This window comes from Manduca sexta, chromosome 16, assembly GCF_014839805.1.
Source record: "Manduca sexta isolate Smith_Timp_Sample1 chromosome 16, JHU_Msex_v1.0, whole genome shotgun sequence".
NCBI classification, from domain to species: domain Eukaryota; kingdom Metazoa; phylum Arthropoda; class Insecta; order Lepidoptera; family Sphingidae; genus Manduca; species Manduca sexta.
Window position 1 is genome coordinate 4,605,993 of NC_051130.1, and position 26,496 is coordinate 4,632,488.

The 26,496-nt window shown below is 39.9% G+C and overlaps 3 protein-coding genes across 14 annotated transcripts in view; 2 read left to right on the top strand and 1 right to left on the bottom strand.

Moving 5' to 3' along the window:
* The window catches only part of LOC115447587 (protein disabled), a 30,220-nt gene extending 19,433 nt beyond the window's left edge, over positions 1–10,787 (top strand). For 5 of the 7 annotated variants that reach the window (XM_037439104.1, XM_037439106.1, XM_037439108.1 and 2 more), the window contains 13 exons: positions 355–930; positions 1,083–1,343; positions 1,523–1,680; positions 1,914–2,007; positions 2,158–2,747; positions 3,055–3,398; positions 3,743–3,898; positions 4,413–4,518; positions 4,878–5,258; positions 5,543–5,616; positions 5,703–5,784; positions 5,949–6,251; positions 6,430–10,787. In XM_037439104.1, the coding sequence (XP_037295001.1) occupies positions 355–930; positions 1,083–1,343; positions 1,523–1,680; positions 1,914–2,007; positions 2,158–2,747; positions 3,055–3,398; positions 3,743–3,898; positions 4,413–4,518; positions 4,878–5,258; positions 5,543–5,616; positions 5,703–5,784; positions 5,949–6,251; positions 6,430–6,883 (3,579 nt within the window). In that variant the 3' untranslated portion in view covers positions 6,884–10,787. The remainder of the gene's footprint in view (positions 1–354; positions 931–1,082; positions 1,344–1,522; positions 1,681–1,913; positions 2,008–2,157; positions 2,748–3,054; positions 3,399–3,742; positions 3,899–4,412; positions 4,519–4,877; positions 5,259–5,542; positions 5,617–5,702; positions 5,785–5,948; positions 6,252–6,429) is intronic. The other 2 variants (XM_037439105.1, XM_037439109.1) reach the window with 2 other exon arrangements.
* A 2,477-nt stretch (positions 10,788–13,264) lies between these two features.
* LOC115447578 (lysM and putative peptidoglycan-binding domain-containing protein 3) lies at positions 13,265–17,453 on the top strand. The gene is made up of 3 exons (XM_030174721.2): positions 13,265–13,442; positions 13,526–13,709; positions 16,781–17,453. Exons 1-3 carry the CDS (start codon positions 13,432–13,434, stop codon positions 17,333–17,335), a joined length of 750 nt encoding a protein of 249 aa, XP_030030581.2. The 5' UTR covers positions 13,265–13,431; the 3' UTR covers positions 17,336–17,453.
* A 429-nt stretch (positions 17,454–17,882) lies between these two features.
* The window catches only part of LOC115447554 (heterogeneous nuclear ribonucleoprotein K), a 32,290-nt gene continuing 23,676 nt past the window's right edge, over positions 17,883–26,496 (bottom strand). For 5 of the 6 annotated variants that reach the window (XM_037439334.1, XM_037439335.1, XM_037439337.1 and 2 more), the window contains 8 exons: positions 26,319–26,362; positions 25,724–25,799; positions 25,529–25,642; positions 21,445–21,573; positions 20,149–20,592; positions 19,740–19,909; positions 18,930–19,018; positions 17,883–18,358 (listed from right to left, as the gene is read on the bottom strand). In XM_037439334.1, the coding sequence (XP_037295231.1) occupies positions 18,973–19,018; positions 19,740–19,909; positions 20,149–20,592; positions 21,445–21,573; positions 25,529–25,642; positions 25,724–25,799; positions 26,319–26,362 (1,023 nt within the window). In that variant the 3' untranslated portion in view covers positions 17,883–18,358; positions 18,930–18,972. The remainder of the gene's footprint in view (positions 18,359–18,929; positions 19,019–19,739; positions 19,910–20,148; positions 20,593–21,444; positions 21,574–25,528; positions 25,643–25,723; positions 25,800–26,318; positions 26,363–26,496) is intronic. The other variant, XM_030174682.2, reaches the window with a different exon arrangement.

A 26,496-nucleotide genomic window follows, 5' to 3' on the forward strand; every position in this document is an offset into this window, starting at 1 on the left:
TGTATGTGACTGGATATAGCACCGTATAATTGTGTTGCTCGGTCGAAACTTGTGCCCGTCAGTGTTTAATGTTTAGATGTAACGAGTTATGCATGTCGACGTAATGTTACATGTTTGTACCCTTCCTTCAGATGTTTATTATTTGATTCCTATAACGAACCTATGTTATGTAATGTTTGTTTGCGAGCCGTTGAGTCATGTGAACTAAGCTCGTACACAATATAAGGAATGTCGTTCGGTTCCCCATGGTCTCTGGTTAGACGCTCGGAGAAGAGCAGACGTACCGTATCGTAACGTTAGTGAATGTGACTGTCACGTCTACATAATTTAGTCTTACGTGTGCCTGCTTTCCAGGTGAGCCAGCCCACCACGTCCACGACCCAAACGCTCAATTACGACGTATTCACCGAGCTAGACCCACTCGGCACAGGCCGCAGTAAACCTTACGTTGACAAAAAACTATTCTTTCAGGAGCTCAAAAATCCTCCAAAAAAAGTTCTCAAAGACCTCGTACCCACAACGCAGAGTCTAATAAACGATATATTGCCAGTGACGACAGAGTCGCGAAGCGATTACGGTCCGGCGACCACGATGACGTCGCTGTCTCGACACTCGGGCGGGTCGGTCACGATCGCCAAGCCGCAGGGTTCCATGTTCAGCTCTAACTTTTTCTCGTCCGACCCGTTCGCGGAGACCGATCCTTTCGACAACACGGATCCCTTCTCCGACTCGTTCAAGGACGACCCTTTCACGAGCATGCAGGAGTTCCCCAAGACGAGCGTCCTGCGGCCCGACGACGTCAACGCCAAGTCCAAGGAGAGCGTCGCCGACAGGGCCGAGCCCGCCGCCGACGCCAACGTGTTCAACGGCCCGCTGCAGGTCACGCTGCCGCCCGAGCCCGCGCCCAAGTCGCCCAGGCTGCAGCGACAGGTACAGCGTTTCTTTTATTTTTAGGAATTAAAAATTAATAAAAACATTTTGTATTGTTTAGAAGATAACAGTTATAAAAATCATCCAATATATACAGTAAAATCCAAGTAAAATTTAATGTGACTCACTTTAAAAACACAGTTTATTTACAGGGTACGGACAGCAGTGGGAGCTTGCCATCGGTGCCGTCCGTGCCAGCCGCGCCGGGCGCGCCCGCGGCGCCGGTGGTGCCGGGCGGCGCGGGGCCGGCAGGGCGCGCGCGGCTGGCGTGCTGCACGGCGTCGCCGCCGCCGCCGCTGCCGCCGAAGAAGGCGGGCGAGACCGGCGCGCGCCCGCCGCCGCGCCCGCCGCACGACGTCGACGACGAGCCCGCGCCGCCGCTGCCCAGGCCCGTCAGGAAGAAAGAACCCATGGTCCGTGCCTATCTCTGCCATTTACCCTAATATAAAGGCTCACTGATTCATACAAATCGTTTTATTATGGCCGTATAATTTTAACATGAAAATACGACAAAATTAGAAAGCGATCCAACTTATCGACTTTATCTAACAATTAAAAACCGTCTCATTGTATTATAAAAACTGATATGCAGGCGGACCGCAGCACGAAGCCGCGGCTATCATCAGCAGCGACTAACAGCAGCGAGGACGAGTACCTGACGCCGGCGCCGCCGCCGCTGCCGGCCGCCAAGCGGTTTGACATCACGCTCAGCCAGTTGCTCACATGCACTATGGACGACTTAGCCAACAGGTAAAGTGATGATATTAAATATGACGTGCCAACACTGCTTATCACAACGTCTACACCAACTTAACCATTATTCCGAAAATCATTAAGAGATGCAACGATTAATCGATATTATATTTGTGTAATAAATCAATCTTATTATTTTAATGTTAAAAGACTTACACTATATTACAGATAATCACAATCGGCGCCATTAAAAAAATATATGTTATCTATTTTAATTATTTTCATTACAGATTACGAGTGCCGGCTGCTACATTATCTTCGATGACATTACCTCAACTAACGGAGTACCTGAGGTCATACCTAGCTGCCGACAACGACAGAGCTGTGAGTTATATAATTATGACTTAAAATTATTATATCGCACAATAAACCGTATAAAATTATCGTCAGAATAACGGCTATGAAACCGTTATATATAAAAAAAGACATTGCTACCCCTGCATACTAAAATAATACAAAAAAATTATCTTACAGCACATTCACGTAGATCCAACACCAAAAACAGAGACAGAGAAAGCATTAGCCATGCCTCCACCCATCGAAAAGCCGATACCTTCTGCACCGCCCTTAACTGACTTCAAACCACAGTTCGAAGATAACTTCGCACCAACGGTCGATTCGAACGGAACTTTCGTTGCTAATTTCGATGATTTCGAAAAGAAAGCGAATCCATCGTACGATAGATACGCTGCGTTCCGCGAAATCCAAGAACAAGAGCTAAAAGCCAAGTCGATACTCGACCCTATAGATACAGAAATAGACCTCAAACAAGATTCTGATGAGAAGGAAGAATTGACTGCTATAGAAATGATGAAAACAAACCAAGAACGGGAAATGGATATAAAGGAACCCGCCAGAAGTCCACTGAAAACCTTAGACGAGTTGACTTTGGATTCGTTTAATATGTTCCGTAACTCTGTTAGTCCGAAGCCGTCGCAGATCGATGCTAAGATTGAAGATATAAAGTCGGTGATGAAAAACTTGCAGATAGAGAAGACTAGGAGGAGCGTGTCGCCGCGTGACAACGGCAGCATCGAACCAAGACTTGACGATGCTAATGATAGGTAAGGTTTGTTATTTCTGATATATTGTTTTTTATTATTTCCGAAGTCAGCCGAGTTAGCGACCCACCTGATGATAAGTGGTCATCGTTGCTTATGGACGTCGGCGATGTCAAAGGCACTCACAAGCCTACCTTACAAACTTTTTTTAATGAACATATCAATGATTTATTTAATAATAAGAAATAACAACAAAACAAATTGAAAATACCAAGAAAAATATTAAGGTTTAAATATCAAATGTTTCTTATAATTCTTATTCAGCTGTCATTATCAACAATAAAGAGTATAATGTATTATATTGTTTTAGGTATGCAGCATTACGGGAAATAACAATAACGGAGCCGCAGGATGAATTCGAATCGTTGCCACCAGAAGTACCGAAGGAGCGAAAGAAATCTGACGAGAAATCGGACGGTTTTGACAATTCAGACTTTTTCGACTGCATCGACAATAGCTCCCTCTCTTTCACTCATGTTGAGGATGCGTTTAGAAAGAGCCCCGTGATAAAAGAGAGGGAAGAGCCGAAGAAACTCGAGGAAAAGAAAGAGATAGCTGTTGAGTTGACGCCAGTGAAGGAGTTACAACCGCCTGAGAGGCTGTCTACAGGTTCGATCAGTGATGTTGTTAGCGGGTCGTCACCTGATACCAAAGGTAAGCCTTCTATAGATGATTATTACTGGTAAATAGAATCCATTAGTTTCAATCGGGGAATAAAGGCTATTACAGTGGAAGTACAAATTTCATTATTCGCATGTGTCATAATTATGGCCTGCCTGAACTTAGGTACATTTGACAACGTAGCGATTATTTTCATAGACTATAGGGTAACAAGAAGTAAAGAACGTGGGTAGAATAACTAATTTTGAAACTGGTGTAAAAGTATGTTTAGAAGTAGTGATAATTTTGATTATGGACTAGGGTAACAGGAGACGATGAGTATGATACCTAAAATATAGTTGTATATTTATAGTGGTGTATGTGTTTGTGCGTTGTAGAGAAGTGTCCGGGCGGCGTGTCGGGGCGCTGGGGCGTGCTGCCGGCGGGCGGCTCCAACTGCTCGTCGGACCGCAGCAGCCGCGAGTCCGAGCCGCGCACGCGCCGCCGCGCGCACCACCCGCCGCCCTGCCGCCCGCACATCGGTAACCGCGCACGTACTCGCTACACTCTGCACGCTACTTATACAAATATCCAACGCTATCAATATCACATTTTTATTTATATACATAATGTACCTATCGCAACATTTTAACAATTCTGTATCATAATAAGATTTTTTTTTCTCTTGGTACAGCTCAAAGACTTTTCAGTATTACATACATAAACAGCAAGAAACACTTACCCAGCCTTACTATTATGAATTTAGAATTTAATAATTATATTCATACTTTTTACAATAAAATTGTATTCTTTGAGCCCAGAATTCCATCGGCATTAATCTTTTTATATTAAAATATAAAGCCAATGTGTGCTAGTGCGCGCTACTCCAGAACTATAAAATCGATTTTTAATTTTGATTCACTATGAGGTAGCTACATACTCCTGAGTGCTATAGACGACTTTTTATTCCGGAAAAAAAATTCTCCACGCGGGTGGAACCGCAGGCGAAATCTAATTATTTATATACTCCGTAAAATATAAAACCTAAAACAAAATAACTCTGCCCAGTCCAAACATCGTCATCATCTCGAGACGTGTCTCCGTGGGACGAGGACTTACCGCCCGTGACGCGGCTTCAACGACCGCCTTCGCACCATCGCGACAGAGAATCCAGGTACCAATTTTATATTTATAATTAACAATGTATAACAGATGCAATAAAAATAGTACTATATAGTACTTCATTGATGTGTCTAAAATCGAAAAATACTATCCCATTCCTGGAAATAATCCATATCATTGTCTGTTATTTCAAGATTAGGAGTCTATTAACACTTATATTGACATTCAAATTAAACTATTTAATGTCATGGTCTAAACGGGAGAAAATTAAAATATAAAAACCGAAAAATAGTTTTATTTTAATGTGTAGCATGAGCGTAAACATAAGAAATTATTATATTTATATCGACATTATAAACAGGACGAATAATAGAATAATCAAGCTATGGCTTAATGATATGATTTTTACAGACACAATTCATCCGGTTCAAGAGAATGTTTAGACTCTGGCAGCGGGAGAGAGAAAGAGAAAATAAGAGACAAACGGGACATGAGAGACAGAGATAGAGATTTAAGTCGGGACGGTAGAGACTCGGCCCGGGACCGCAGAGACTCGGGTAGCGGGAGAGACAGACGCGACATCAGCAAAGACCGAGATCATAGAGAGAGTCGGGATCGCAGAGACCGCAGGAGTAGAGACCGGGAGAACGACTCGTGGGACCGAGACAGGACTTACAGCCGCGACCGGGATTACAGAGACTCGCGCAGTAGAGAGAGACCGCCCAAGGATTATAGGGAGAAAGATAGGGACAGGCATCGGAGGCAACGTCACTCGTATGATGAAGAAGAAGAGTGAGTTATATATATTATATACGTATATATTTTATATATTATAAGTATAATAAACACTTCTTAGTGTAAAACAGTGTATATTGGATGTGTTTCTAATTCTAGATCTAATCATCATCAAATTACACTGTACGTCACTTCTTCTAACATTGCTTTAGATTCTAACCCAGATGTATTCGAGGTAGGGTAAACGTACAAATCGATTCTGAAACATACTTAAAAAGGGTTAATACACTTTTTATAAACGAAACAAAAGAAGTTACAAGCCTAACATTATTTGTTTACAGTTACAGTGACGGGTGTGGTTCAGGAAGATCGTCTCCTCGAGATAGATGGCCCGACCAACGGTGGAGGAGAGATGGTAATTTAATAAATTAAAGAGTTACTATTTTATAGATTTTTATTAATACTTTAAAATAGTAAAATTAATTATTGATTGTTTTGCAGAGAGAAATTACGGGTCACTTGGATGGCGAGAAACAAGACGTAGAGCTGAAATGAGACAAGTTGAGGACTCGGGTGACAGAAGGTGCGTACTTATTAATGCTACATTATGCATTATTAGTTTTATAATTAACCATTTCTTATAGTGTTATTTTGAATGGTAAATATTATTCTTATGCCCTATGTAATGTAAAAACGGACGAATATAATCTACTACCGATCTGATAACTCAATATTCAACATTGATAGGTACGGCTCGACGCTAGGCTGGCCGGGACGGCGCTCAGCAGCGCGACGGGATCCCGACCGCGACCGGGACCGGGATTCCGGTCGTGACGCCCGCGACCCCCGTGACTTGCGCGACAGCCGGGACTCTCGAGAAAGTAGAGAGGCGCGACGACGATCCCGGCGCGAGGAGGCACGCGGCCGGACTCGAGACTATCGGTTCTCGAGTGAGTTCTCGCCCCGGGACGAGAGAGCCTCGCCGTTTGACGACTTCCACGATCCGCTTAGTAAGAAGCGTCCACCGTACTCCACCCTCGACGGCACCAGGTTAGTGTTTCCATTAGCTGCGCCCTGTACTGAATCAGCATCACGCTTTGTAGATCCAAAAGGTGGTGCTGACTTATAGCATGGCTAATGAAGATTTGGTCAGAAGTTTCTTCACCAAGGTCACACATCAATGATGTTCCTGACATTGAGTCACACAAGCCTGCATGTGTGTGCGCAGGTTCGCGTTCGAGCCGGAGGAGGTGACGGCGTCGCCGCTGTCGGGCAGCAGCGCGCGCGCCCGCGACGGCGACTCGCCCGCCACGCGCTTCCGCTTCGACTCCGACTCCATGTCGCCGCGCTCCATGTTCGAGGACGACTTCACGTCGCTGCCGCCGGCGCCGCCCGGCCCCGCGCCGCTCCCCGCCCCCGCGGCCGGCGCGCCCCCGCTGCCGCCCGCACACCGGCCCCGCACCGCCTCCATCGCCGAGGAGGACGAGGGTGAGCTCCCGCCTCTGCGACCGAAACCCTCCCAGCAGGTTCACAGAGACATAAAAAAGTCTGAGTCGATCAATATATTCACGCGCGACTCGGATCCGTTCGAGGGCGACGCGTTCTTCGCGTGCACCGGCTCCGACCGAGTGGCTCGCCGCGAGAACTGGCCCGGGGACTTCCAGGGGTTCGACAACGTGTAACTACTGAACTACGACCAATGCCATAGTGGATCGCTTTCAAAACAATTTGTAACTACGTTTCTGCCATTATTAGAAATTTTTGACTAATGTTAGCTATGATTTAGAAACAGTTTCGTATTTTCTTAATGCAATCACTCATAGGTGCCACGTAGCTAAGTTTTTACACTTGTAATGATGTGTAATTTTCAGTTCACAGACTAGAACCGGAATCTGATCTGTAATGAATTATTTTGCTCACACATCTAGTTCACAATGCACGCGAAAGCAAGTCCATTCAGTATAAATTAATAATCGAATCTTGCCGTTTATAATTATTAGATATTTTTTCATGGATCTCGTATAACTAACTCGTTTATAAAATATTGTCCCCGAAAGTATATGTCTAAATTATAACCACGATAACGTGTATATTTCAAATATTTTTCATATCTTTATGCATTTATTTATATAAGATGTTTTAAAATATTATATTACCTTTAAGTATTGCGTTGATTAGATCAGTTTTTTTTTTTATTTGTTTTAGAATTATTCTTAAATCTTAACTTTTATTCGTGAGCTTATTGTTCTGTGACACCTTATAATTTCCAAAAATTAATTAATGCTTTATTTAAATGCATAAAGACATAAAAAACGTAGTGTGTAAGATTATGTGCCGCTATTACCCAGTGTACGTTAGCAGGTACCCGACCATAGCGACATCTAGCGTAACGTGTATAGTACTAAGAGAGACGCGCGCGCCCGCACGGACGTACAACTCGAACATAAAACCAAATTTATGGATACGGATATTTTTATGATAAAGGGAAAGTTGCGTATTTTAGGGTGGTCCAGAATACTTAAGTCCTTCCCCCCATTGCGTCGCATTTCTTAGTGTTAAATACCCAAGACAGGAGGGGTCCAGAGTTACATAGTAACCCCATTGCAGCTCATAAGAAAAACACACGAAGACGGACGGGCGCGCGCGTGTCAAACACAACCTGTGATATGTGTAGGCAACGCTCCTTATTTCGTGACGCTTCCCAGTAGTCGTGTTTTAGTTTAAGCGTATCTTAATGCTCATGTGTGTATTCATAGTGTACTTCTCATTCTTTACGAGGTGCTCTGGTATAATGGAGGATCCCACGCGTTTGGGTTCGGTGGCGTTGTTGAGGAGTGTTTAGAAATCAACTTGAAGCTAATTTTGGTCCTATCTATTGCTAAAAAACATCGAGATAGTCATTTATTTCTTAAAAAATATGTAAAAATGGCAACTTATTCAACTCAATATGTATAATTAAGAAAATAATTTAGTATGGAAATTAGACTCGACGAATGCACATTTTAGAGAGTTTATTAAAAAATCACTGACTAAAACCAGTATTATTGGAACACGAAATATATCTTAAAACGCTGTAAAAGCCTTTTCATTATGTAAATATCGCGTAACGTATTTTTGGATTGCTGTATATTTAAAAGAACATTCCAAGATTTTATAATGTATTTTTTTTATATCAAAAAAAAAATCAATGCAAGGACTCATATTAACAGCACTAAATGTTTTGAATATTTCAATATAAATGTATCATTATAAATCAAGTAACATGAAAAAAAGGTTTAGTATTATTATTCCCATAAACTGCTCCAAACGCAACATAAGCCAAATCATTTCTTGTCAAACTATGGTGGAAACTAATAAGCAATCTAGATCAATGTCTCAGGTTTGATCGCGAATGAGCACCGATCGGAATATAGTTATTACTTACTTGTTTTGATTGGTTTAAATCATGATCGTCCCGGGATATCTACGGATTTTTTATCAGTTTCAGCCATAACTGCTAATTCGTATAATTAATATTCAACCCTGCATAAAACACCGTAATAGTTAATAATGATTCTCAATCTTTTTGACCACTCTGAATATAGGCACGAGCGGCGTGAAAGATGTTTTTAAATGCCAAAGTTTGATGGAGGTACAGAGGGAGGCAACTTCAGACCGGTCTAAAAGATTGAGAATATTTGTACCAACAAGTAATCGAATGTTGATAACTTAAATTATATTTTATCTGTAATTCATTATTTGTCACCATTTTAGTGATGATTTGCATTGTACAGTTATTCCAGTAATTCTCTTGATATGTAGTTATCTTGTATTTGTGTCACAAAAACTGCATTTCACATTCTATATGAAAATATTACACTGTATAGACGAGTATGTGAGCTATTGATATATAGAAAAAAGTCGACTTCACTATCAAAACATAATCGATTCGGAATAATATATGACTATCGATTTCGAAATCGCTGTCTTCGGAATATCACGAAAATTAACTAATCAGATTAATTGTTTGACATGCTTATAGATGCCTTATTTTGGTCAGTTAATTGTCAAGATCTATCTAAAGATAGCGATTGGGATTGATTTTAGCCGTTAACAGTATGCTGCGTGATCGGACATGTTACTGTGTTAAAGTCGGTCGACTCATTAAAATAAAATTAATTAACACGTGCTTGGTACATAAATTTGCACTCATTTTTTTTACATGAAAGACATTAGATATTGTTAATATTTGCAATAAGTCATAAGTATTATATGGTAACTATTTGCTATTTTTTTGCTTTTAATTGTAACTTAAGTATTATAGTTCATATGGTTATTGTGATTAAAAATGATTTTCCCTTTCTATTAACATGGGCCGTACAAAAACGAATGTATAGCTACAAATAGGTATGTCCAATGTATAGTATAGGCTCGGACTATCTATTTGGCTTCCATTCTACAAACATGTCAAAGAAATATATTCCTGTTATTTTCCACTTTGGCCAAATATATTTTATCTTAAACTAACTATACATAGGACAAGATGCCAAGATACATCTCATTAATCTTAGTTTTGCTCTCTGAAAACTTTATTGTTGAAACTTACGCTTCCGCAATATTGTTTAGATTATAGTTACTGTGATATATTTTATTGTGATTGTCATTTTAATTTAATGTATATCTAATATGTTTGAATGATTTTAACAACGAGCTGTAAGACGCACCCTTTTAGCATTTTACGCATAGTGGTCTTCATTTGGTAAATTATAATGAAAAAGTAATGTTATATAGGTTACTTATAAAATCTCATTTCTTGACTATGTGTGTGAAAGGGTTAACACTATTTCTGTAATATAAATAAGCATATTATCCATAGAATTCAATGTGACGCCGAATATTTTAGTCAAATGCAAAAAAATCCTCGCGTAAAGCTGCCATATTTATTACAATTTATTCGAATGAATTTTAATTTTGACCGCATTTTATGCGATTTAAACATGTTTACAATGATAAATTAAGACATTTAAATGAATTAATAAGACACTTCAAACTACTTACATTTTTCCTGTATTCATTTACATTTCAATTGTTAACGCCTAATGCAAATAGGGATAATTCTCAGTAAATCGCTTGGACGGAATTAGTACAGTGCCTTGCAAAAGAACCTAAAAATATTGTATAAACAAGTTTTTGAGGGTAGTTGTTGATGTCCATAGGCGTTTGCTACGGTTGGTAACCAGTGGCGTTTGTAAAAAATCAGTGACTGAGCACTTATAGCCAAGGAAACCATCAGCTAGAGGCGAATTACTTTTGCAACGGACCTTACTGATGTAGTGTGAAATGAATATAATATGTGTACATTGATATAATAAAACTTTAATCATTGGTAGTAAGTATTCATGCATGTACCTAAACTAATGTTACCTAAACCTAGTGATGAAGTCAAGTTTTTGTATTAATGTATTTTTTGTACATAATGTAGCTAGAGGAAATCAATTATGTGCAATTACTACCACCTTTATGGCGCAATACCAAAGGTATTTATGTTCTGTAACTGTTGTGTAAAATACTCGAGTTATTAAATTATAAAGAAACAATTCCAAAAAATAACCTTGTTTTATTTCTCGTTTTTGCAGGTGATGTTACTCCTTTATAACTAATTTAGATTTTAATAGAACAAAAATCAAAATGTTGCTACAATTTTGATGCCCTAAAACTTTCCTATTAGTTTAGCTTAGCTTGCATAGCTCAAAAAATTACCAATATTACATAGCGTAAATTAAATTGTGGTCTGCACACAAATATAAAAAAAAATCATATATTTCGGCTATACAAACTAAGCTAAACTAAGCTTGCTCTCGGTCTGCAATTGGCTTTAGATTTCTCATTGGCCAGATATGCGCCAATGATTGGTTAATACTCAGATAATACCCGTGACAGTAAGTGCATTACGGGAGGACATTTGGCGCGGCCCTATGCATTCAGTCAAGAGTGTTTACTTCTTGGTTTTAAGTTCACACTGAGGCCTTATAAGGCCTCTAAACATTTCCTGTGCTCTGTGCTGCTGTAGTCGCTAAGTCGAGGGATTCCAGTATTCGCAGGTTTCCCCCGATGGTAAACAAACAGACCCCTATAAACAAACAAAAAACCTGTAGATAACGTAAAAAAGTTATTTGTGGTGACATTGGTGGGTATATATTTGAATGTGAATGAGCATTGCCCCATACGTTAACGCGAGATTCGTTTTATGTCTATCTTTTAACACAGACCATAGGGTCATGACGCTATGTAAGTGAAACGATGGCTGTCGCTTCCCTAAAATAGACACATAAATTCCCTCCCATATTGGCCAAAGTGAGAAACAGCCATTATATATTATTACTAGCTTTTGCTCGCGGCTCCGCCCGCGTTATAAAGTTATTCAGGCTAAAGTTTTCCGTTATAAAAATAGTAGTTTCCCGGGAGCCTATGTTCTTCCCAGGGTCTCAAACTGTCTCCATACCAAATTTCATCTTAATACGTTAGGTAGTTTTTGAGTTTAACACGTTAAGGCAGACAGATGCAGCGGGGGACTTTTGTTATATTATTTAGAACTTTTTAAGTGAAACAATCCCGTCATACATCATTGTTGCATAACTTTAACCGTTTACGCAGCGCAGGCAACGGAAGCTCTCAAAACTCATAATTTTCCCCGTTTTTGCAACATGTTTCATTACTGCTCCGCTCCTATTGGTCATAGCATGATGATATATAGCCTACAGCACTCCAGGAACAAAGGGCTATCCAACACAAAAAGATTTTTTCAGTTGAAACCGGTAGTTCCTGAGATTAGCCATTACTGCTCCGCTCCTATTGGTCATAGCGTTATGATATATAACTTTGAGCACTCCACAAACAAAGGACTATTCAACACAAAAATATTTTTTCAGTTCGAATCGGTAGTTCCTGAGATTAGCCATTACTGCTCCGCTCCTATTGAATATAGCGTGATAATATATAGCCTATAGCTCTCCACAAACAAAGGGCTATCCAACGCAAAAAGAATTTTTCAGTTTGGACCGGTAGTTCCTGAGATTAGCCATTACTGCTCCGCTCCTATTGGTCATAGCGTGATGATATATAGCTTATAGCGGTCCACAAATAAAGGGCTATCCAACACAAAACGAATTTTTCAGTTGAAACCGGTAGTTCCTGAGATTAGCCATTACTGCTCCGCTCCTATTGGGTATAGCGTGATGATATATAGCCTATAGCACTCCACGAATAAAGGGCTATCCAACGCAAAAAGAATTTTTCAGTTTGGACCGGTAGTTCCTGAGATTAGCCATTACTGCCCCGCTCCTATCGGGTATAGCGTGATGATATATAGCCTATAGCACTCCACGAACAAAGGGCTATCCAACGCAAAAAGATTTTTTCAGTTTGGACCGGTAGTTCCTGAGATTAGCTATTACTGCCCCGCTCCTATTGGGTATAGCGTGATGATATATAGCCTATAGCACTCCACGAACAAAGGGCTATCCAACGCAAAAAGAATTTTTCAGTTTGGACCGGTAGTTCCTGAGATTAGCGCGTTCAAACAAACAAACAAACAAACAAACAAACAAACAAACAAACAAACAAACTCTTCAGCTTTATATAATAGTATAGATATACCATACGTATATTATTTTATACGGCTCTTTTCCGGCCCGCCACGCTTAGTAAACGCGATCCATACGCATTTCGCAAAATAGCCTTAAGTGCACGTTTCAAAGTAGTAAGTAGCAGAAATGTAGCTTTAGCTATATCGTATTACCACGACGGGGGTATGAGTCTAAACTTAGAGAATACCAATAAATTCGTCAAATCTTATTTTAATATTTCAATAAAGTCTTTCTAATAAAGAACTTTTTGCGATATTTCAGCGTAGTCAAAAGACAGCCTAGGGGTGGAAACGCCCTACGGGGCGGTAAAGTTCTAATCGGGGACCTTTTTTTTTTCAAAACGTGCAGGCGGTACAAATTCGGCATCAACGCTAATATCCACATCATTTATTTCGTTATCGATTTTTACATCCCTAAAAATAATATAATGGCTACGTCATCTGTCATTTGTCAATTAGTTGTCAAAATTGGTCAAAGGTAGTGAATCAACAGCTGGTTTATTATTTTAAAATTAAAATATATCGATAAATTCCAAATAATTAGATAGACATCACGTTACAAATAAGTCATGATAGATATCTTTAGATGTAGTTTTGTATTTTACAATGAAACAAAGGTGAGTGTAGTGTATCCTGAGCAAATATGTAGGTACATCATATCTTTTGTTTACGTGTTACATTGAGTGTTTATTTCCTTCAGGACGCGTCTGATGCATAGTGGGGATGATCTAGTTGCGCATACGATGGGAACGAACAAAAAGGACGACGATGATGGCCAAAGTGAAATACAATTGTACAGAATAAAACCCCAGGAACATTTTATAGAGGCGCAAGTTCAAGAGGGAGATACCCTACAAGCAATCGCGCTAAGATTTTATTGCTCTGTAAGTGTTCAATAATGCATATTTATAAAAATTATGGCAAACATAATAAAAGAAATATAAGGTAAACTATTTACCCTACTTTTTAAAATATGATGCATGCAGGCCTTCTGGGTAGGTACCTCAGTAATGTCATTTTCTAAGCAGCAGTATGCCTGCTCTGTTGTGGTTTATTTTAAGGGATATTTGCACATTATATTAATCATTATTGAAACCAATTTGAAGATTAAGTCTGTATAACATCAGATTAGCATTAACCGTTATGGTGTTATATGTATAAATAAATAAATAGAAAATAATAAGACTATGTAAATATGAATATGTAAATGTCTATAAAACAAAGGATAAAACAATATTCATAGGTAAACTCTTGCAAGAAATATAAAGCCTTTTATTTATATATATTATTATAAGACTTAACATTGTCTCAGGGTCACAAGCTCAATGAAATGTCACACAGTATTTTGTCATTTAAAGGTCTATATGGTGTTGCAACTATTAATGTTGTTTTATTGCTTGCCCTCAGGCTAACAACATGTTGGCCTTAACAATCAACTGCAATAAAAAATATAAGTACAGATTTTACAGACCCCTTATGGTGTAGTTACCAATGGCGAAGGATTCATACTACTGCTTCTTGCCAGCTTTTTGTTGAATTTCTATAGAATAATTATTATCGGAACAATTTTCAGCCTGCATTTATGCATATAGGTACTTGTATGTCGTTTCGGGGTACCTTTCGGAAAAAAAAACCCTCTTCAGCACTGGTAGTTACACCATTGCATTTGGTATAGAACAATAAAAACTGACAATGCACAATGTGTGATGGTAGCTCAACAAAACTTGTCTGCATTGCTGGCTGCATTAATTTTCTTCAAACTTACCAAACATCTACATAGTAACACTAGCTTTGTTTCAATTTGCCTATGCACACATTGGCTTAAGCTAAACCAATATATATTACTGGTTTAAAGATTAAGGGGTTCAGTTGCAAATGCTTGTTGCAAAACCTGATGAAAAATATTTTAAATACTAAAAACATAAGGTTTTTATTGGTCATCAACAAACAACCACAATTAAAAAGAAACTTCTAAAAAATATGATCCATATAATAACAAGGAAATAAATTACAATAATAACTTGCAGGAAAAATCAAGTAACCAAATTTCTCTTCCTTGTTTTACAATTAATAAAAACTAAACAGTTCATATGATAATAGTCTTTGATAAATTAAAGATGACAGTTATAAGGAAAAAAAAATGTTAACACAAAATGTACTAATGTGGAATTCTAAACAAATATTAACTGCTAACTAAAACTTCTATATTGCCACATGTGTGAATAATTTAAGCTAGATTACTACCATAACCCACATGAAACCAGTTATAGTGATCTCATTTGCATTTATTGACCTCAATTTTTATAGGGAAAATTCAACTATTGGAATCTTTTATAAATTTTCCCTCTACTATTTGATGTTTTGATGGCACTATGGCTTTTCGTCCATTTAAAAATCTCTAAACAAATATAATTTTTTGTATCATACACTGTACCTTTGAACTAATTCTGAAGAAGAGCAATGCTAATATTTCTCACTGGTTCTTAGCTAATGAAAACTGCTTTCTAAATTAGAGGTGGAGTAAAAGTTTGCTAAATCGAAATTATATTGAACATTTTATGGATACAAAATATTTCTTTTGGTTTCATTTTCTTTCATGAAGAATAGGGTACCGGACTCATTTTTGTTCTTTACTATTATCAAATATTTACGTTATATAAATTATAACACAAAAGGAATTATGAAAATCCGGTAAAAAATCAACAAGTTATAAGTCTTTGAATGTCGGTGGAAGGGGTAATTAGCAAGAAACAGAAAAGAGACGAAATACCCACATTTGACGTCATCGGGCATTACGACGCGTGCGAAAGAAAGAGATGAAGCGATATCCCTACAACGCGCCCACTTCTGCACGTTATAATATTTGAAATATGAATTACTAGCCCATTTTTTAACCAATTTTTATGCAGTTTTCGCAGGAGTGCTTCTTTTTCGTATTATTTACCATAACATATAGAATAATGAACAAAATCAAACGTAGGCCGGTTCCCTATTCTATACTCTATTGAGTTGTAAAATAGGTGTAATAATTTTCTGGTGCGTAAACTATAGCAAAATATTGTTCTGATTAATAGTGCATGAAAAAGAAACAAAACAATAAAGACTAGAATTTTTAATATTTATAATGCTTTTAGCTACATTAATTGTATGCATTATGATAAAAACACATCTGAAGCTATCTTATCAGTTAAGCTAAAAATAAGATGATGTCACATATGAATACTGATATTGTTTTGTCTTTTGAATAGAATCATTGAAATGAATAAATTCTGCATGTAAAGAAATGGCACCTGACATCTTACTGATATTAATAATGTTTTATGTATGCACTTAGCTTATGTTTATATAGCAACTGATTCCATCTCGTAATAGGCGGCCTTGTTAAGGGATGGGCAAAATGATATTTAAAAAACTATGTTACTTACAAGATCAAAAAAATCCACTCCAGTATGTTTGTTTTCATTTTACTGAATTAATATATTGCCAAATTATGCCAATGTATGAGATGTGGATATTGGGTGTCATAATTATTATACTTTTACTACATCCAATCTCACCTGGGTTTAAATCAACAAGGCTAGGGTATGTCTTGTTGTATTGCTATTAACATTACATGAAGAAGGAATCATGTAACATAATCTTAATAATTATTAACCTGTTCTTAAACGTCAGGGTTTCAGTGTAGACATGTGGCATAGCTGAAAACTACACAGATATATTTATAAATTAAAAAAAAAGTGATGCTGCATTGTGTCCTCATAGTATTACATAAATATCTAATATTTTTACTGGCTTCAATATCGTAATGAAGTAATAGTAGCAAATGTTAAATAACAATAACTAATTTCTAGAATCAGCATCAGTAATTTAAGTATATACAGAAGTAATATTTTATTTTAGCATTTAATACAAATAGATTTTTATCAGGTTTATAACAGCAATTACTTGATTTCAGATTTCAGAATTGAAAAGGATTAATCACATTCACAAAGACAATGAAATATTTGCCAGACGGACAATCAAAGTGCCAGTTACACCTTATTCAGTGTTGACTGAATTAATACCTGTAGCGCAGAACGAGCCAGTACCCTCCACATCGAGTGAAATACCTAATTCGATACACGAGCTCATACACAATGGCGTACCACAAACAAATGTGTCACAAACACAAGACGATCATTGTGCTATTGACTGCAATGCGGTTGTTATGAACAGCACATTAACTCCAGCAGTAATACCATACACAGATGCGGAACCCATTGAACAATTTACGGAAGATACACAACTGCTGCCCAAAGAAAAGATTCCTGTCGAGGCAGTTGTTGTAAAGGAGTTTACATCACATGGTGCAGATTTTGGTTTAAAATGGTTTCATTTACTTGGCCTAGTAGTGATTCTGGGGATTATAGTGCCCATATTGTATATAATGTTGAAGATAGACAAGGCGCCGCACCCAGACGACCTGCCTCCGCATCCTGACGATCTTCCGCCCCTGTTTAAACCTGACTGAACGATACTCGATCTGCCGCAAGAGCTTTATGTTGTGATCATTTATATCGATAATTTTTATACATTGTTATAAGGAGACAAGAATGTGATTTTGGAAATAAATTATAAAAAAATTCGTAGGTAAATTGTTTTATTGATATGGTGAACAGAAAAATATGTCAAATGAATATGGATCAATACAAAGTTCTATAACTAACTGCATTGTCCAATAGTCTTTGGATCAATTGAATATTTGTTGTACACATAGTGTTATAATTATAACCATATGTTACATAATTTTTAGTGCAATTTCTTATTGTCGGTTTTGACAAGAAATTTAAATGCTAATAGTTTGTAATTTCAGTTTTCTGACAAAGAAAAGCGATAATTTTAACTTTATTACTTCAATCTAAACACTTTTTTACCCAATTTCATCGTAGTATGGAAGGTAATGGTTTGAATTTGTATATCCTTCATGAAAATTTATCTCGATTTGGAGCACATAAGGTATCAAACTAAATGTGCGATTTTAATTAAAATTATGATGTTAGAAAAAAAAAACACATGAATCATAAAATAAACTTCGTTTAATTTCTATTACCTATCACTTAAAATTACATCGATGTAATGTAACAAATAAATCAGTAAATCATTGACACAATCTTAGATAATTCTCTTTTAATAGTATTATGTATATAATGATAAATGCATTCTTACGTTTTGTGTGAAGTCTGATCTGGAAATTTGAAACTACATTTCAATATACAGTTGTTCCAAACATAGATAAAATGATTTGTGATAATAAAATAGATAAGCACAAACAAGTCTATTTACAAAACAAATTTATCCTTTTTTTTCGGTTGTTTCCAGGTCAGACTTTACACGCCATTATAGACGAGAGCCTCGCGTTACACTATACAGTTACAGGATCAATCACGTGATATGAGGTGGTTTATTAAACCTTACAAGTTACAGCAGCAACATATAATTCAATATGTCCTCGAATCAGAAGTTTCGACCGAGATTCGGGTTGCTCTCGTGCACACTGCAAAACGAAAATAAACATGAGACTTTGTATATCAAAGCATAAATGAAAATATATTTACCACACATTGAAAATAATAGAAAATGTTAGTAACACAAAGAGGCAGACTGTAGCAGTGTGAAGATGAAATATCTTGATCCGAAGCGCATGCCGACGCTTTGTAGGCAGATTAGTGATTCCTTGTTAATTAATCAAAACAACAAAATCACTAGTCTTCCATACAACGCGCGGCTCCTCGATGGCACCCGTTAGTCGATGACCACCTAGAAACTGGTTATTCACAAACAAATGTTAGTTACAATTGAGTACATCGATGATGAGTTAGTTTACGATACTATCTCGAAATATATGACAATATGAATACATAGCAAATACAGAGAGTGCACTTAAATATTATTTGAGCCAATTACAAAATAATTACGCCCCAATTTCGCTTACTCCATACTTATATAACCCTGAGGATAACAAAACTACATTAGAAAAGGCAATATTGTAAAATAGAAAATGAAACATAAATTCAAACACTATCTAAAGTACCCATCGAATCTACAAATTAAGTTTACATTTTTACCTGGACTTGAAATACTTCATGAGTCGAACTATACATTCTAAACTTAGTTTGCATTGTTTGATGCCAAATCTGGGAATTCTTCAAACATTCTATTGCCAAAATAATATTGTATTAGTAAAGTTGTTTATTGAAACATGGCTCAATTAACAATGCCTTAGCATGATGGATAAGGTTATAAATAGCTTGTGTATTGATGGAAACATGCAACTTAGGTACATAGGTAGTAGGTACAAATTGTAACATAATATCACAGATCTCTCGATCAATGCATGCATACATGACGCCATGCAGGCCGATCATAGCGTTCAGTTATTAGTATGACATTACGAGGATTGTAGCAAATGACAGCAAGAATTTGATGAATATTGTCTCATCTCTACCAAGTTTTAGTTGACATTATCAATTTTTCAATGTTTTTAGCGCAGATATCCGCAGATAGAACAGATTAAAGCATTGTACAGCGAGTGTTTCATCGATAAAACAAAAGAGACAGCTCCCAACTGGACTGGCACTGGACCGTACGTCACGGTAATATGCACGCGCCAGCAAGGAAAATAATGTCTGGATTATTAATAAATATTTTTTAGTGTAAGATCGCACGAGTAAAACCTCAACGATTGAAATATCGATAGCAGTGGAAAGGTATAGGTATACCTTTACCAGTATGTTAAAGATTTTCGCTTGGTCATTTTACCTCTTTAGTAAAATACAACCAAGTAAGCCACATTTTCATATTTCAGTGGAAATTAGGTCTTGTGTCGTAAACATTATGGTTAAGCGTATATTATTAGCAACTGCAGTCCCTGTTACCTTTGTTGCAAGAGGTACTGCGCCATCTGTATGCGCTGCGGCGTGCCCGTGATGGTGATGATGCGGTCGCTGGAGCCGGGCAGAGGCTCCGCGATCTCTATGCCGGCGCCGCTCTCCGCGCGGATCTTGCGGATGCGAGACCCCGCCTTGCCTATAATGGCGCCCGCCAACTGTAAACGTAATGGTCATGTTAGTATACTATAAAATTACCACGAATGAATCAAATGATATATTTTTCTGATAGCATTAGTGAAGCGATTGGATGTTTTGAAACATAAATTAGTTGCATAATTTATAATATGGCATGCAATTATTTAATACATTCCTCTGGCTCTGTAATAGTAATGTCAATTCTGCTTGACTGTGTGAACGTGTTGACGTGATTGAGATCTTTTAAAGGAATACTTACATCTTTGGGAATGGTAACTTGTGTAGTGGTCTCCTGCTGGTTGCCCGAGCTACCGTTGAAGTTTCCGCCGCCAGAACCGGAGCTGCGGCCTCCACCGCCACCGCCTCCGAAGTTCCCTCCGAAGCTGCCGCCACCAAAGCCTCCGCGCGGGGGACCGCCGCTGAAGTTAGCTCGTGGTCCAGGGCCGGAGAAGTCGTTAAAGCCAGTGCGCGGAGGTGGCGGGCCATTGCGCGCGGGCGGGGGTCCGCGCGGCGGGGGCCGGCCGGCGGGGCCCATGGGCGGCATGCCGCGGGGAGGACCGCGCGGGGGGCCCCGTGGGCCGGCGCGACCGCCGCCGGCGCCACCGCCGCCGCCCTGCCCGGCTCCGAACCCTCCGTATTGGTCCGCGTAGTAATCGTCATAATTGTGCGGGTCGTAGTTCTGGATTGGACCTTTGATTGGCACCTGGAATTGTGAATTTATATTATGTTATTTTATTTGTAATGACACAATGAATGAAAACGTGTTATTTGCAAAAACCTTTGATACCGAATCATAGTGTTTGTAGGTACAAAAATTGCACCACTTAATCATGTCCCATTAAGGTTATAGCTTAAGGTCCATTTTTCATACATTTTGTTTCACCTTTAATCTGGGTAACTATACAAGTATTGACAAGTAAAGAATTTAAATTCACGTCTAGTTAGTGATTAGTTCTCGCAATTGAAAGAAAAACGTAAAAATAATTAATATGCATGGATATTTCGGCCTTTAAAATTTCGTCGTATTAAATAAAGGTGAAACAAAATGTATGAAAAATGGACCTTAAGCTATAACCTTAAGAAATTCTCAAAAAAAAGGCCTGTTTTGAAGTACTTTTTTACTCTTTTAGAATATATATCTAAACTAGGCACAAACAATACCACAAATATTTTATTCAACTATGGCAACCAGTAGAAGCAGTGGAGCTAAACAATATATAGATTTTTTGACAGATTGCTATTACAGCGTAACATTACAAGTAATGTTAAATTGCCATTAAAAATGTGAGTAAACAACATAATATAACATATTACATTTTGAAAACTCCGTTATTATATAAGAGAATAATTAAAAATTAAGCCAGATGCGAAAATAAACTTACAGCTAACTTCATTGCATGTAAATCATCGAATACCAAATTCCCAGAACACATCAGCTTTAACAATCCCACAAGAAAACAATCTAAAAGTTTCATAAAAAAAATGAACAAAGGCATAGATAGGGGTCTACAGGAAACGATCGTATAAAAAACCGATGCACATCTGTCGTACCCACCTGGCGTATGAGTTCGAGCACCTCTCGGATGCCGGCGGCGATGGCGTCGGGCTTGCCCACCAGCTGCACGATGCGCTCCATGCTCTGAGGCGCCGGACTAGAGAATATCTTCAGGCGGGCGCCGGTTTTCTGCAAGTTTCCATTGTGTTATGTAACACTTATGTTGTAATTGGCTTGAGGATGTAAAACGATGTCTAGAGTAGATTTGAAGGTTTAATTGTAGAGCAAGGATTGATGATATAAAACGGGCACACACCAATCTAAGTCATAAAAATCAACTTTATTTTTGTAAAAATCTCAATTTAGATATACAAATGAAATCATGAAAATCCCGACTTAAGAAACTCTGTGTGCCTATTTATAATTGTAGAATATTATTTCAATAACGCGACAGAACACAAAGGGCTTTTGATCAACATGTAACCACAATTTTCTTTGTCCGGTACAATAATAAGCGAATTTCGCGGAAATAAACGCTATTCACTGCGCCGCTTTGTTTGTGAAGAACAATGTTTATTGAAGTCTGGAAAACAATAAGTCAACAGACTGACAATGCCTACAGAAACGGGGCAAATAACAAAGTATACACATTTGTTTAGTATGTCTGATTGATTGTTTCGGCTGATGTTCGTAATCGATGACATATCAATTACCGTTATCGATATTGTCGATTCGGTTTCGCCGGCATTGGGTCGACACTAGTTCGGTGACATCTGACAGTAGTCTCGGCGCAAGCGCGCGCTATCGACCGGCCCACGTGGCCGACACCGACACCGCCCGCACAAACACTCGCTCCCACGGCACAACACTGCGCGACTGCATCGCCATACAGTCCGCCTTGAAACCAAGTGCCTCTACTTGCTGGATAAACATCGCGATCCCACCGAACACTTTCACGATAATATAATGAAGCACTTCCAGTACTAACTTCATATTGTAATTCGATTTAATTTTCAAAAAGAAATTTATAAATTTAGATCGATCGCGTCGCGCGCGTGTTAAGTAATACTTCAAAGCCAGTGAGCAGGTCTGGGGACGACCGCACTCGTACGCGTCTGGTGGTTTAGTGAGCTGTGCGAGTGCCGTCAGACGTGCAACACCTGCCGGCTACCCCCTCCCGTGAGTCCCGTGTTGCCCCCCCCCCCGCCCGCGTCCTCCCCGCCCCCGCGCGGCCCCACGCCCCGTGCGCGGTGCACTTGTGGGGCTCCTAGGAGAGCGCGCGGCACGCGCCACGCCTACCGCACGCAACTACGTCGCCGAAGCTACACACTCGACAGCGGCGATATTGCTCGCCCTCCTACACCCACCCTTGTTTCCGCTCTAAGATGACATCGAGACATGTTGCTAAATGTCACCGATTTTCTCGAGACAATCCACTTTCACTTAGCACTTACATTTGGATGTATGAAAACTAAATTTTGCAAAGAAATAGACTTGAAATCCTGTGAGTTCAATACATGGGTACAATATAAAATGAATTTATCAAAACAATTTCATGTTATTATACCATCTCGCCGTAATACTTATGTCAAATTTTTATTGTTTTATATAGTAAGAATGAGAATATTAAAAGAACCGTGACGGAAAAATTTTCATGCACAATAAACTTTCTGCATGGAAATTCAGGCAATTCATCATCAATTACGTAACCGACAAACAAATTAGGAAAAACACTTAATAGCCGCGCGGCGGGCGATGGGTATTTCCCCAGGGCGGCGGGCGGCAATCAACCGGCGAATGTATTAGATCGGTTTGGGCGCATTGTGTGGAAGTTCGGTCGATATGTGAAGCCTTATGTCGGTCGGAAGCGGAAGCGGTCGCGTGCGCCGCGGAGTGCCGCCGCGGTAATTGCCGGTGTGACATCGAGCGCCGACGCGTTTTGTCACTTCGCCGGAGCTAATTACACGCGCCCGCCACGACATATGCGCACCTCGCTCATTATTGTAATTTCCACACATGCTAACTACGCCCGTGCCTATGTGCCACCTCCACCTCCGAACCGCCTATTATACGTACAATGTCCTATGGTACCTACGCCCCATCAAGTTTCCTACAATTACATTAGAATAAATTATAACCATGACGCCTATTTAACTGTCACAAAATACCCAAGCATGTCGTACTTAAACTTAACGCTTATTATAAAGCTTTGTACAACTGCGGAACCGTTTTGTTGCGGTTCATTTTACTCGCGGGAAGGATGTGGAGCGTTCCCACAAAAAATACACGTGACGGGCGCGCAGCTCCGGTAACCCGAGCCGGGCGCCGGCGCGCGCTTCCGACGGATGAAACCCCACCAACACGTGACACCAACCGTACTACACGCTCTACAACAACAATGTCCTCGGCGCATTCCGTATACACTTACTACGCAGTACACATGAAGCCAAACATGAGTTCCTAACTTTAAGGGGGAATGTTATTAGGCGAAGATGGAATCGATATGCACTGACGCCTGCTAGTGGAGCCGGGAAGGTCCAAGGCGCAGGCCATATGTCGGGATGCATGTGGGCGAGTCCAGGTGCGCGCGCGCTTTTTGTGCGGCCTTCCGGCGGGTGCGCGCGCACCTGCCGCCGCAGCTGCCGCCCGCGCACGTGCCCCTCCACCCCCACCTCGGCCCCTCCCACTCGTCTATAAAATTACAACACTATTCCGCGACAACAACCTTAAATCTTATATTAAACGCATGAACCTACGGATTAAAAAGGCCGCTACAAGTAATAACGTGAAATAATATTTGCGAATTCTTATCGATTACTCTGCCATTCGACATTATAATTCATTGGATGTAGTCGGTGTCTGCTGAAAATTGAATAATTTTGAATATCAATGCAAATTATCATTTTACCTATTACTATGCATATGTTCAATTATACAGCCAAACTAACCATGTTGCTAACAAAGCTACTCTACAAGGGAATCCTTACAGGCCGGTGGGTAATGCAAGAACTTTTTTCTTAAACAAAATGTTGCGTCTCAAGTGCACAAAAAGTGAACGCGTTCATTGTGCCCCTTCCACCGCGACACAATCGGTTCTATCACAAACAATATCGAACAAAAGATTTACCGGGAACAGCTGATCGATATTAACAATCGCAAGGATGTTTAGGGGACACCGGTTCAGGTAGATAAGAACCGAGTTATATTTTCTCAGATTGCCTGCCATCGACTTTATGCAAGGAATTATAAAGTTGGCAAAAATTCCACGAATTAAATATATCATATAGGCGTTATAGGTAAAAAAAATACTAACGGGGATAAAAAGAAACGATCCAAATGATTCCCAAAAAAAAAAACAAGTTTCTTAGCATATTTCCAAATTCCAGCATCACAGTGCTCTGCGAACGACATATGTGGAAACAATGTCAACTATACAAACTACCATTATTTATGGTCAATAATGAAACCCATCACCAACAACGAGAGATTATTAAGTTGTCTCTGGACCGTGGGGCCGCTCGGTGGACATTTTAAAACTTCCCCGAGCAAGTTGAACGAGATGTAATTGATCCGCGCCGGGGTGCACTCTAAACTTGCGCGGACGGCTAACGTTGTTTGTTCCTCCACAAATGATTGCGTACAATTTTGCAATTTGGACGAGTTCGCAGAGCTTTTACAGCGGGAATCTCACGGGCCAAATTGGTCACGTGAGTCCGCAACGTGCCGCAACGTTAACCAAATTAACAAGACGGGTAAAGTTGAAACTACCCACGCGCTTGGATTACACATAAGTGTGGAATTGAAAGTTTACGCAATCACCCACGTTGGTGAAAGATGGTTACATCGAGGGTAAAAATAGTACGTAAAAAACATTAGTATCGCGTAAAACATCCGGCGAGCGAGGAGACAAAGCGCGGGCCACGCCGCGGCAGCTGCTTTCACATCTGCCCTTCATCCCACCACGTGGCCGCGCACCTCGGCACGTACAAAAAATCTTTACAAATAACTGTACCTTCGCTCGGCAGATGACTTGAACACGTTGTTAAAAGCGCGCCACATCTGCTTCCACACCTTTAAATGTGGCCCGTAACTCATCCTAGTGAACGACACGTTAATGGCACCGGGGGCCGGGGCAAAAACCTACCTCGCGCAGTTCCTTGATCTTGGCGCCGGCCTTGCCGATCACGCAGCCGGCGCGGCTCTGGTGGATTAGTAGACGCACGTCCAGGTCCTGGTCGCCCATGGCCTTGGGTCCCCCCTGCCAAAAAACACCAATATATTACTATTGTGAAGTTCTCGGTATCACCAAGTGATAAACATTTATGCAATTTCCACTTACTTCCGCCAAACATGGCAATATTTCTTTGACAATTTCAAGAAGCGTGTCCACATCTTCAGCCGTTATTGATAACACCCTGAAAATTATGAATACGATTAGTGCGAGGCTCTTGGGCGCGGTAAATGGTAAGAAAATTCACAACACAATATAGAGCTGTTAATACTGTTATACCATCGTAACAAATCAACGGTCAGGGAGGTCTGTTTGCCGGAGTGATAGTTACTTTATAGAAGCGTGATGGCGATGAGGTTTGATATCGGCATGAGCTACACTCGGCATGAGCCGCCGCGGAAACGAGTCTCGCGTGAAAAGATAAGCCCTAACAGAGCAGACGGGACACCGATACGACACCGCGCTCGTGAAAGTGAAATCGTAAGGCTTCCAGTGCGACAGAGTGCATCGTCCGGCAGAGGGTGCTGATGAGGACTGGACTCGAAGTACGGAATGAAGCGCCTAATGCCGGCGGCTGACAGCTGGTGACAACTCAAACACGATCCGACACCTGACTGTTGACGATAGCGTATGTCACGACTCACGAGGGAACACCACTCGCGCATTATATAGATTCAGAGTACATGTTGGCGATATAGTTTACCGTTCGGGGCCGGGGCAATCTGGGACTGTTATAGAGGCTTTGTACTGCGTGGCGGGGCGGCGGGTGCGGGGCGGCGGCGTCCGGCGGGGCGGGACCGGCAACCAAGACACGCTGTAGCCGCGCCGCGCGACCCCACCACCGGCTCGAGCGGGAGCGAGTGGAGTCGCGCGGCGCTAGC